Source organism: Mesoplodon mirus, assembly GCF_964341445.2.
Source record: "Mesoplodon mirus genome assembly, chromosome: 10".
Taxonomy (NCBI): Eukaryota; Metazoa; Chordata; class Mammalia; order Artiodactyla; family Ziphiidae; genus Mesoplodon; species Mesoplodon mirus.
Window position 1 is genome coordinate 18,152,363 of NC_138986.1, and position 13,585 is coordinate 18,165,947.

Below are 13,585 nucleotides of genomic sequence, written 5' to 3' on the forward strand. Positions count from 1 at the left end.
AATATGAATATATAGAAACAAGTATACTTGTTTGATGTCAGACAGTTGGATTTCATTTGTCATTTGTGTTTATAAGCTTAAGTGCTAAAATATAGGACTAATTTCATGAATGAGTCAATGTAAGTGCTTTGTTCGTCACTACTCTTTTTCTTAAATTGAAGTATAGTTGATTTATAATATTATATTAGTTTCAGATGTACAACAGAGTGATTAAATATTTGTATAGATTATACTCCATTTAAAGTTATTACAAAATATTGGCTATATTCTCTGTACTGTAAAATATATCCTTAGAGCTTATTTATTTTATACATAGTTGTTTGTACCTCTTAATCCCTTACCCCTATATTGTCCCTCCCTTCTTCCCTCTCCCCACCCGTAACTACTAGTTTGCTTTCTCTGTGAATCTTTTTCTGTTTTGTTATATTCATTCGTTTGTTTTATTTTTTAGATTCCACACATAAGTGATAATGTACAGTATGCTTTTCTCTGTATGACTTATTTCACTCAGCACAACACCCTCCAGGTCCATATGTGTTGTTGCAACTGGCAAAATTTCATTCTTTTTTATGTTTAAGTAGTACTCCATTGTATGTGTGTGTGTATGTATGTATGTGTGTGTGTATGTATGTATGTATGTATGTATGTATGTATCTATCTATCACATCTTCTTTATCCATCCACCTGCTGATGGGACACTTAGGTTGCTTCCATATCTTGGTTGCTGTCAGAATGGCTATCATCAAAAAGCCTACAAATAACAAATGATGGTAAGGGTGTGGAGGAGAGGAAACCATAGTGCACTCTTGATGGGAATGTGAATTGGTGCAGCCACTATGGAAAACAGTATGGAAGTTCTTCAAAAAACTAAAAATAGAACTACCTTATGATCCAAAATTCCACTTTCTTCAGTATATATCTGAAGAAAATAAAAACACCAATATTCACAGCAGTATTATTTATAATAACTAAACTCTTTTTATTACATCAAATAATCACTGATTTTAATAACTTTGATTAAGAAAACTCTCTGTTATAAGAATATTGAGACTACATGAATATCTTCCAAGATAAGCACAGCAATAAATTTCAGTATTGCTGCATAATATATTCAAGAGAACCTAAACAGTTCAACTGTCATCAATTTTTTACAGTGAATACCTGGAGTTTTGTTTATAAGTTACAATCTTGAGGTGCTTAGAACAGTTATTAACTTAATTGTTTAAACTGAATTAATTGGTATGTTCCACCTCTTTATGATTATGGTAAGTTTTATTTAAGTTTCACAGATAAATCAAGTCATCAATTTGAAAGACAACTTGTAAATTTTCCTTGTGTTTTCACTCAAGATATGGTTAGAATAATGCTGTAGAAAGAAATTTAAGTATTTCGATCCATAAACATATACTTTTGACTAACTGCACTTTAATGCCAATAAAAAGTCCTGAAATCCATTAATTTTTAAAAATAGTTTTATTGAGGTAATTGACATAATAAACTGCATATACTTAAAGTGTAAAAACTGCCAAGTTTTGACACACACATATGCCCGTAAAATCATGACCACCATAAAGAAAGTGAATATCCATCACTTGCGTTTCCTTGTGCCTCTCTGTAAAATCTTCTCTCACCCCCCTTCTCGACCTCCTATCTCTAAGTAACTGCCAATCTGCTTTCTCTCACCACAGATTAATTTGTATTTTCTTTAGTTTTATGTAAATAGAATCATACAATGTGTACACTTCTTTGCTTGGCTTATTTCACTCAGCATAACTGTTTTGAGATTCATCCATGATATTGAATGTTACCAACATTTCGTTCCTTTTTATTGCTGAGTTGTATTCTACTGTATGGATATACTATAATTTGATCAAGCATTCATCTGTTGATGGACACTTGGGTAACTTCCAGTTTCTGACTAGTACAAATAAAACAGCTATGAATATAAATTTACTTCTCTCTTGAGTTAAAAAACTAGGAGTAGAATGACTATGTCTTTGGTTCATTGATGTTTGACTTTTTACAAAACTGCTAAGCTGTTTTCCAAAGTGGTTGTACTGTTTTTGTTTTTTCATTCCTATCAGAAGTGTATTAGAGTTCTAGATACTCTACATCCTTGTCAAAACTTAGCATGGTATTCTTTTTAATTTTAGCCTTTCTAGTAAGTGTTTAACAATATCTCATTGTGGTTTTACTTTGCAGTTCTCTAATGACTAATGATGTCAAGCATCTCTTCATGGTGAAGCATCTGTCCAAATATTTTGCCCATGTTTTTACTGAGTTGTCTGTCTTCTTTCTATTGAGCTTTAAGAGTCCTTTACATATTCTGGATACAGATCCTTTAATAGACATATTGCCAAGATTTTCTTCCAGTCTATGGATTATCTTTTTATTTCTTAAATGTCTTTTGAAGAGCAGAAGTTTTAAAATTTGTTGATGTTGAAATTATCAAGTTGTTCTTTTATGGTGTCATAGCTAAGAAATCTTTGCCCAACTGAAGTTAACAAAGATCTTCTCTTAGGTTACCTCTAGAAGTGTTACAGTTTTAGGATTTACATGTAGGTCTATGATCCATTTTGATCCATCAATTTTTGTATATAGTGAGAGGCATGGATCAAAGCTCATTTTTATTTTTTTTGCCTTTTAACATCCAATTTTCTGGCATAATTTGTTGAAAAGGCAATTCTTTCTCTATTGCATTGTCTTTGTGTCTTTGTCAAAAATCAGTTGTCCATGTGGAGAAAAAGGAGCCCCTGTACACTGGGAATGTTGGTGGGAATGTAAATTGGTACAGCCATGGTGGAAAGCAGTATGGAGGTTTCTCAAAAAACTAAAAACAGACCTATCATATGACCCAGTAATTCCACTCCTGGTTACATATCTGAGAAAAACAAAAAACACTAATTTGAAAAGATACATGCATCCCAATGTTCACAGCAGCATTATTTACAACTGCCAAGATATGGAAGCAACCTCAGTGTCCATTAACAGATGAATGGATAAAGGAGATGTAACACACACACACACACACACACACACACACACACACACACAGAGGAATACTACTCAGCCATAAAAAAGAATGGAATTTTGCCATTTGCAGCAACATGGATGGACCTGGAGGGCATTATGCTAAGTGAAATAAGTCAGGTAAAGACAAATACTGTAGGATATCATTTATATGTGGAACCTAAAAAATACAACATACTAGTGAATATAACAAAAAAGCAGACTCACAGATATAGAGAACAAACCAGTGGTTACCAGTGGGGAGATGGAAGGGGACAGGGGCAACATAAGGATAGGGGATTAAGAGGTACAAACTATAACGTATAAAATAAGCTAAAAGGATATATTGCACAACACACAGAATATAGCTAATATTTTATAATAACTATAAGTGGAATATAACCTTTAAAAATTGTGAATCACTATTTGTACACTTATAACTTATATAATATTATACATCAACTATACTTTAAGAAACAAAAATAATCAGTTGTCCAGGTATGTGTGGGTTCTAGACTCTCTACTCTGTTCCATTGATTTATTTATCTAATTTGATGCCAATATCATGATCTTTTGATCACTGTAGCTTTATAATAGTTCTTAAAATCAGGTAGTTTTAGCCCTTCAACTTTATTCTTTTTTGAGCTTTTCTGCTATTCTGCCTACTCCCATACATTTCCATGAATTTTCGAATAAACTTGTCAATTCCTACAAAAAAAAAAATTCCCACTTGGATTTTGTTTTGGATTGCCTTGAATCTATAGGTCAACTTTGGGAGAATCAATATCCTAATATTGAGTTTTGTGACCCAAGAACATATTTCAATTTATTCAGGTTATTAACAGTTTCTTTCAATATTTTGTGAATTTCAATGTAGAAGTCATTCATATTTTTTTGTCAGATTTATCCCAAAGTATTTCATATTTTTCGTTCCTATTATAAGTGGTGTTTTAAAAATTTTCATTTCCAAATGTCCATTGCTAGTAAAGAAATAAATTTTTCCCCATATTGATCTCATACCCTGCATCCCTGTCAAATTCTAGTAGTTTTTAGAAGTAGATTTCATTGGATTTCCTATATAGATGATCATGTCACCTGTGAATAACAACAGGCTTATTTTTTCCCTTTCGATCGAGATGACTTTTCTTTCTTTTTCTTGCCTGAATGCACCAGCTAGAACCTTAAGTACAACACTGAATAGAAGTGTTGAGAGTGAACATCCCTTTCTAGCTTCCGATCTTAAGGAAAAAAGAATTCAGTATCTCAACAGTGAGTATTATATTAAGTGTAGATTTTTCCTAGATACCCTTTAAGTTTCCACTTATTCCTTGTTTGACTATTTTTAAATCAGGAATGGATGTTGGATTTTGTCAACTGCTTCCTATTTTTTTAGTTTACTAATATGGTGAATTCCATTGACCAATTTACAAATGTGAAGTCAACTCCATGTTCCCGGGATAAATCCTACTTGGTCATGATGAATTACCATGACCAGAATTATCCTTCTGATATACCTTTGGATTCAATTTGCTAAAATCTCCTTTAGAATTTTAACATCTATATTTGTGAAGTATATTGGTCTATAAGCAATTTTCTTTACTTTAAAATCTTTTTCTGGTTTTGGTACCATATTCTATGAACCTACCATTAACAAGTTGGGAAGCATTTCCCCACTTTAATTTTTGGAAGAGTTTTGTATAGAACTGGTACTATTTCTTCCTGAAATGTTGATAGAATTCACCAGTGAAGCCACCTGGGCCTGGAATTTTCTTTGTCCAAGGTTTCTAACTTCAATTTCCCTATAGTACTCTTCAGGTTATTTATTTTTTCTTGAGTGAGCTTTGGAATATGTGTCTCACAAGGAATGTGCCCATTTCATCCAGGTTTTTGAATTTATTGGCCTAAAGTTGTTCATAATATTTCCTTATTATCCATTTTAACATTTGTAGAATCTATAGTAGTCACTTCTCTCATTCTTGATATTGGTAAGTCACTTCTCTCTTCATAATCAGTCTGGCTTGAGACCAATTTTACTGGTTTTAGAGCTCAAGCTTTTGGTTTCATTGATGTTTTTCTACTGTTTCTCTGTTTTCTGTTTCATTGATTTCCACTTGGATATTTATTATTTTCTTTCTTCTGTTTACTTTGGGTTTAACTTGCTCTTCTTTTTCTGTTTCTTAAAGTAGAAGCTGAAGTCACTGGTTTGATGAGAACTTCTTTTCCAATATAGTGTTTTATAATATAGGTGTTTCAGTGCTATAAATTTTCCAAGTCTAAATGCTCAATTGTTTTTTTCTATTGCTGCGCTTTCAAGTTACCTAATCTTTTCTTCTGTAATGTCTATCTGTTGTTAATTCCATCCAGTATATTTTTCAACTCTAACACTGGATTTTCATGTCTAGAAGTTCAACTTTGGCCTCTATATCTTCTATATTCCTACTTAACTTTTTAAACACATGAAATACAGTTATAATTGCTTCAATGTCTTTCTGTGCTAATTTTAGTGTCTGTGTCAGTTATGGCTTGGTTTCTATTGATTGATTAGTCTTCTCATTATGGGTCATGCTGTCCTATCTTTTTTTTTTTTTTTTGCGGTATGCGGGCCTCTCACTGTTGTGGCCTCTCCCGTTGCGGAGCACAGGCTCCAGACGCGCAGGCCCAGCGGCCATGGCTCACGGGCCTAGCCACTCTGCAGCATGTGGGATCTTCCCAGACCAGGACACGAACCCGTGTCCCCTGCATCGGCAGGCGGACTCTCAACCACTGTGCCATCAGGGAAGCTGCTACAAGTGTCTTTTTAAAAAGAGAGGCAGAGGGAGATTCGACACACACAAGAGGAGGTGGCAATGTGACCTTGGAGGCAGAGAGTGGAGTAATGCGGCCCCTAGCCAAGGGATGCTGGCAGCTACAAGGAGATTGGAAGAGGCAAAGAACAGATTCTCCTCTAGAGCCTCTGGAAGGAGCATGATCCAGCCAACACCTTGATTTTGGCTTAGTGAAACTTATTTCAGACCTCTAATTTTCAGAAGTGTAAGAGAATAAATTTATGTTGTTTTTGGACACCAAGTTTGTGGTGATTTGTTACAGCAGCCTTAGGAAACTAAAACACTCATAAATGAATTATAAGTTTTTCCCATCTGGCTGTTGGGAAAAGGCACCTTTCCCTCTAATCCTCTATTCCTTTCAGATGGTTCTTTCTCTGGCCAAAGAGTTTATCCATACATATATGCTGAACAAAACTCTACTGAGTACTCTTGCACCCTTTGTAGATCTCTAGTGTACTCTCTCTGCACAGCTCTCTCTGCAATGTTCTGGAAACTCTATCAAGGCATGAATGCTGGGGCACCTCTTTTGTTTCCTGTCTCTCAGGGATTACTTTCATTTCACTGCCTAATGTCTAGGATCTTGAAAACTATTATTTCATGTTTGTGTATGCTTTGTTGTTTCAGGCAGGAGGGTTAATCTGGTTCCTGTTATTCCATCTTGGCTAAAAATTCCATTAATGTTTATAAACATCTTCCTAATTTTTTTTTGGTTAAAGTTAAATAAATGCACAATGTAATAGGGTACTATGGAAATCACAGAGTTCATGGTATTCATTAGTCAACAGGTTTTTACCAAGGCATTATTTTTAGGCACTGAAAATACAGAGGTAAATAAAATGCCAATATTGCCCAAAGAAAACATTCTATCACAAGCTCCTTGAACAGAATTCATTTCTCACTTACCATATCATGAAGGCATATAGCAGATAGTTATCAAGATAAATTGAGTGTACTATTAAGTGACTAGTTCATTTAAACATAAATAGGTAAAGTTGCTGTAGCTGCTATTGATTTTTACTAAAATAATAAAACACTGATCCAAGGATAAGATAAATTGATTCCAGGAAAGTGATGAAGTTTAGAATTTTGAGTAGTTGAATTAAGACCACATTTCAGATTGAAATGAATTAAGAATATATTCAATTGTCCATATTATTTCTTCATATAGTAACATTTTACTAATGAAAGAAAACACTACAGGAAAATTTTACCTTTCCTATAAAAAGCATAATTTTAGTTCAGAAACTTAGGAATCTTTAAAAAAACACATCCACCCAAATGTAAATGGGAATTTAATATATCAGATATGTAATTTTGTTTCACTCTCAAGATTTATGATATCATTTAAGAGTATGTTTCTAGTATAGTCTACCTTACTGAAATAACACAAACATCTGACACTGAACATATATTCAGTACTAAGCACTGTGCTAATAATAAGCACTTTATGTGTATTGTCTCCTTTAATTTACATCAGACCCTATGACATTAGATATTATTTCTATCCTCATTTTAAAGATAATGAAGCTCAGACACAGAAACTTGTCTAATGTCACATAATTGTGTAACTAGCACGGCTAGGACTTAAATTCAGTCATCTTGACTCTAAAGCTCATGTTCTAAAATAAGCCACAAATTCAAATTTATAAACCAGGAAAATAGGGCTGATTAATTGCAAAAACTTTCACTATGAAGTTCCCTTAAATAACAGTTTCCTCTAAATATCAAATATCGATTAATATTTTAGCTCCAATATTTTAAGAGCACTTTTATTTTAAAAGTTGAAGCTAAGCCGATCATTTCTAATATATATGCAAGCAAATAAAGCACTCGATATTTAAAAAAGATATAGTTTTGTATTTAAAGAATTTGTAATCTCTCACAAATAGATTAACAAAAATATTCAGAGGAAACCTATAAAATCTTATTTTTTCTTATAATGCATATACATCCTCATAACTACAGAGTATGAGAAGGAATGACACATTTGCTCTAAAAGAGATACAATTATTTTCACATTAACGTAGGTCTTTAAAAAGGATTTTTTTGTTTCTGTATAATCGATATTTATTCTATGTGGAGAGTGGGTATAAAATGTATGTAGTATTTTGTATTTCTTTGACATCACTGGAGAGAAAAAATATGGATCAAGGAGATGGAGTCCCTCTTATAACAAGAGTCTGATGAAGACACTTTATCACCAGTCTCAAAACATGTGCTCTCAAACTCTCAAGAAAGGCTTTGAGTTTTCTCATGTAGGCTCATTTGTACACTCCTGTGAGTATAAGGGATGGACAATATAAGGGACCTTAGAAAATGTTTCACCTCTGAAGAAATTATAGTAATATTTTTGTTATTTACCTGAAGATTTTCACAGGTCTCTTGACTGTAAGTGAGTCTCTGGATTTCTGTAGGTGAAACAAGATATAATGCTTGTCCATTGTTGGTGAAGCAGAATGTTCTGGCTATCCGCATATTGGTAAGGGGCAAGTAATACACATCCAATAGAGGTCTTAAACTCGGCAAACTTGAGAAAAAAAATTAAAAACTTGTTAATAAACAGGTAGGTTTTAGTCTTGAACAAATACTAGAGGAGGTAAAAATAGCAGGGAACTTATAAACCTTATGATTTAGTGTACCTGAGTGGGAGATAAAACTGATTTGTTTTCCTCACATACTTGTTTGCTACGAACTGAATGAAAATAAATTCTCGGTGTATAAGACTGTAGACAAATAAAAGCCTTTCTTTCAAACTGAATATAATTCTGCAACATTATGTGTTAAGGGAGGAAATGTTATATCTGTGTTTAAAAAAAATAATCTAACTCTTACCTAAAAGTCATAATGTGTCCATTGGCACAGAAGCAGGCAAGGCAGATACTGTTACTCAATGATACAATATCTCCACGAAGAACGAACGAGGTCTCTGTAATGTTCTGCTTATAAGCACAGTTCTGAGTTGGCAGTGAAATTACTTTTGCTTGCTTTTCAGAACATATCACTGCATACTGGTTTTCACTAATTTCCTGAGAAGAGGAGGGAGATACAGAGACAGGTCTTCGTTTTTTCAGTTTCTCCTTTTCATCCTTCTCTTCAGGAACATTGTGTTCTTTCCAGGATTCATATGCGGGTGGTATTAAGCAGCCTGTGGAATCCAGGAATGCCATTCTCAGGACTGCCCCTTTTAACCTCAATATAGTACCTAAAATTGTAATTTTAGTAAATAAAAAATATTTTAATCCCACAGTAAATATGTTTATTCCAACTCTGACACATACTAGACACTAAAAAATATGTAGAATGTATACTGAACCGAAATTGTACACTGGCTCACTGATAGGATTCAAACTTCAAGCATGATATTTGAATCTGAAAAAAGATATCAGTAAGTGCTACCAAATAAATAAGTGCTACTATAACTGCTACCAAACAGATAAACGCTAGGATGTCTGGAACTAGGTCTCATACCTGGTAAGTGTACTACCATTGAGTATGAGAGCAAGCAGATGGCATCTAGAGCTGCACGGTCCAATATGGCAGCCACCAGCCACTTGAAGTGTGCCTGGTCCAAATTGTGGCATGTTGTAAGAGTGAAATACATGCTGGATAGGAAGGCTTAGTACAAAGAAAAAATTACAAGAAAATACCACAATAATATAAAAATACTGATTACATGCTAAAATGATAGTATTTGGATAGACTGGGCTAAATGAAATATGTTACTAAAATTAATTTCACTTTTTTTTTACTTTTTTAATACGGCTACTAGAAAATTTAGAATACTATATGTGGCTCACACTGTATTTTTAAAGGACAGAACTGATCTACAGGGTCAATGAGAAAAAAAAGTTTCCACATATTTCTAAACATTACTTCAAAAAAACTATTTACCAGTAAATGTCAAATACACTCAAGACATTGCTTTGGTCAACTTACAGTCTTAAATTAGTAGTTATATTTCTTGATTTACTTTAATTAATGGGACTCCCTTTCCTCCATATCCTTGAATAGGTAAATATGAGTTACGCTCGTTTCTAAGTAAGCTAAGATGATACTATTAAGGATTTGGAAAGCAATAGAAGGGAGGGTATAGAACCGATGTAGCATTTCAGTTCTTATTTTAGAGGATTTTTTCATATTTTATTACTTTATACTTATATTTTATAGTTTGCAAAAAATTATCCATATATTATATTCTTTTGTTTCTAAGAGGAAGAGATCTCAGTGTTCTGTCAAAATTTTTCTTAGAAGACAAAATTTTCCTTTCCGCTTCACATTTATATATTTTGTCTATTGCAGGGTGGCCAGATAAAATAAAGGATGCCCAGTTAAATCTGAATTTCAGATATACAATCAATACTTTTTTTTTTAGTATAAATGTGTCCCAAATTCTGCATTATTTTTCCAAAGAGAAAGATGGGACATATTTATATTAAAAAATATGTTATCTGAAGTCCAAATTTAACTGGGCATCCTGCAATTCATTTGCTACATCTGGCATTAGTCTATTGTCCAGGTTTGGCAAGTAGACAATTTAATTATTTTAAACGGTTTGCTAATTTGTAAATCAAACTGTTCCTTTAATGTAAAGGTAGTTCAGAAATGGTAGAACTAGAAATCATAATTACATTTTAATTCTAAATTCTAAGTATTGTTAAAATGTACTACATAAACAAGAAATACACTAGTGAGCAAAACCATGTTTTTGTTTTTGTTTTTTTCTATCTAGATCAGCGTAGATTAGTAACGGAAACCAGAATTCTCAATTATTTCAAGACCTATCAGATTCCACATACGTGTGATAAAATTCAATCTCATTTTCAATATAGGAAGACTGTAAATTTTTTCTTCTTAAAATTTTTTAATTAAATCACCTTTTCTAATTCTTCAAAGAAGAAAATTAATGTATTTTAAGACTTCACAGAGATTAAAAATAGCCAAGTGTATAATGTTTAAAAATATACTTTGCTGTTTTTTCCCTAAATATGTACCATCCTTTTGCTTACAGAACATATTATTCTGAGGTATCCTAGAATGCAGTAGAACAACAGTGTTGGGTTTTTTTTTTTTTTTCATTTTGTTATGTAGTAATCATTTTAGACATGATCCTAGGATTAAAAAAATATAAAACCTGAATGGCTGTATAAGTAAATGATATTCTGGAATCTTATTCCATGTATTCCTTTAATTAAAAACATAAGACTAATCACGAGATGGAATAATATATTAAAAGCTCTTTTTGGGAAAACAAAGCAAAACTACTCAAACTGGATTTTAAAATGAGATAGTTTCAATTTACTTCAGATTTCCATCAAAAAGTAAATTGAGTTTGGTAAATGTGAACCTTTCAAGTTTTTCAAAGTGGACAATTACTGCTTAACCTGCAAGAGGCAATTAGAATTGGCAAGCTGTGGCCTTATTTAATACCACATTCAGTCAAGGACTCAACAGCGTCTTAACACCCCTAACAAATCCTCATATTGATTCTATGGAAAAGGTATTGTTGTAATTCTAATTCTTAGCTTTGAACATGAGGTCAATTCTTCTTTTCAAGGCATGTAAGGCAGTTGCTAATGGTGGAATAAAATAAAAATGAAGTAAAATTATTGTATCCATATATAATATTTCATCTTAGTTCATAATGCTAGGTTCATCTCATGTTCTTTCAACCTAGGTTTACTTTGTATGCAGATTAGTTAGGCCTAAGAAAAACTGAGCCATTCTTTTGAATGAAGCTAAACTTTTTTCATTGTTGTTTTGTTTAGAAAAAAAAAGTAATAATGATAAAGAGTGAAAAAAAAAAGTAAAATATTAACCTTGGGCTGTAGGATCTATATTCCTATTCTTAATCCTACTGGATTATACCAGCTTCTTGTCCAAGTGGGACACGTCACAATATCACATTTCCTTAAATGTTTAGAGGAGAGATGAATATAATAAATGTCTAGTTAAGATTTGTTTGCTGTAAGATGTATTTTACAATACATTTTTGAATGGAAAATTTAAAATGGTGAACTCAGTGACATCCCTTGTATGGATCTACAAGGAGATGGATCTACAATTGTATGCATCTACAATTCAGATCTGCATGGAGCTTTGCTTCTCTACTGCAAAATTCCTTAAGAAAATTTTACTATTTGTCAGCCATGCAGACCAGAAATAAATACTTTTTGCAACCTAATTTAGTCTTCCCTCTGTTAGCACTATGCATAATAACTGATAATTATTGCTGAAATATTTAAATATACAGATAACTTAAGGGCTATTGAAAAACAGGTATTATTTGGAAGGAAAATAAATATTTCATCTGCTTTCAAGGAATCAACAGCAGATTCCTTTCTAAAGTAGTGTATTTTGAACCCTAGCAAAAGTTCTGAAACAATGGCTAAAAGGGAAAAAAAGGCCATGTTTCTGTGAATATAAGAAAGAGTTCAAGAGCTTGGTAAGATTCAAGAAGGAATGGTCTATCCATGAAGCTTTTGGAGTCCTTACCATATTGAAGTCCTTAATAATTTTAGCTTAGGATGAAGATATATGTGTAGTCTAAGGGCCTTGAACATCTGTGGAACAAATTCCTTACAAGTACTTAAATCACCTCTCATAATATTAATTTTGTAACCAGTCTGAAGTAACATATAAATCAGAGATGGAGTTAGGGTAAAAGAAAGATAGAGCATGTTTATTATATGCATCACTGGTTTTAAATACGCAATAAAATAGCTTATATTAACAACAACAACAAAAAAACAAAACAAAAAAACCCCATAAGACTATAACTATCCCCATTTAGACTTAGATTGATTCAAAAATGAAAAGCAAAGGCTTCTATTAAATTATACTAAAGCAAACCTTCAATAGAAGTATAGCACCAGAGCATACATACCACTTGGAGACACAATTACTGGCTGAAGAAGTCTTTGCTCTCCTCCTGGGGGAAGGTTCAGTGCAATGACAAGCACTGTTCCCAATGTAGTACCAACCCACAAACATGGGGAGGGGGCTGAATCTGCCTTTCGAGTAAAAGTTTCACAGAAATGAAGAGCAGAGATTGCTTCTCGGGATTCTTTATCAATGCTGGTTACACTTGAACTCCGTGATCGGCTGAAGGAATTATCTTTTATATCTGAAATGATTTAAAATGTTGTGAGATTGCTCGTTATAAAATATCATGTTTTTTGCTTGGTATAAGTTTTGCCAAATAGTTAATCTGCAAAAAGATAAAATCTACAGCATATTTAATTTTAAGTTTCTTTTAATTTAAAAGAAAAACAATTTACTTTCATGCTAACAATTTTTTCCTTTGCTTGTATTTGAAACACGGAGGGACAAATCCACACTTCTCAGAACTGAGCTGAGGTCATCCCAGTGAGTTTTTGGATGTATGATCTCTGTGGTTTTGGTGCAGCTCTCTGTTAGTATCCTGGCTGCTTTTCCAATCTTAGCCCTTACTACCCTTTCTCATGGTGCTGTTTCTTTCTTTGGTAATATAATTCATGATTAGGTAGAATCAGGAAAGTGGGTATTTTCAATTTTCTACGTTAAAAAAAATGCTTTTATAAGTACTCTGATTCTACCTTCAAATTTATTGTATGATGGACTTTCTTCCTTCAAATCTGTCCATATGAAAGCCTTAATCCATAAAAATTTAGCTTTTTTTAAAAAATGCGATTTTAATTGTAACCAACGCTCATCTAAGGCATTTTTCATTAAACTGTACAACTGGTATCTGGCTCATACTTAATTTGATGCCA

General features: G+C 32.8%; 1 protein-coding gene across 3 annotated transcripts in view; it reads right to left on the minus strand.

Annotated features, from left to right (window-relative positions):
* Positions 1-13,585, minus strand: part of STXBP5 (syntaxin binding protein 5) — a 164,216-nt gene that overhangs the window by 17,118 nt on the left and 133,513 nt on the right. For all 3 annotated transcript variants that reach the window (XM_082633244.1, XM_082633243.1, XM_082633242.1), the window contains 3 exons: positions 12,718-12,957; positions 8,667-9,036; positions 8,196-8,361 (listed from right to left, as the gene is read on the minus strand). In XM_082633244.1, coding sequence (XP_082489370.1) covers positions 8,196-8,361; positions 8,667-9,036; positions 12,718-12,957 — 776 coding nt within the window. The remainder of the gene's footprint in view (positions 1-8,195; positions 8,362-8,666; positions 9,037-12,717; positions 12,958-13,585) is intronic.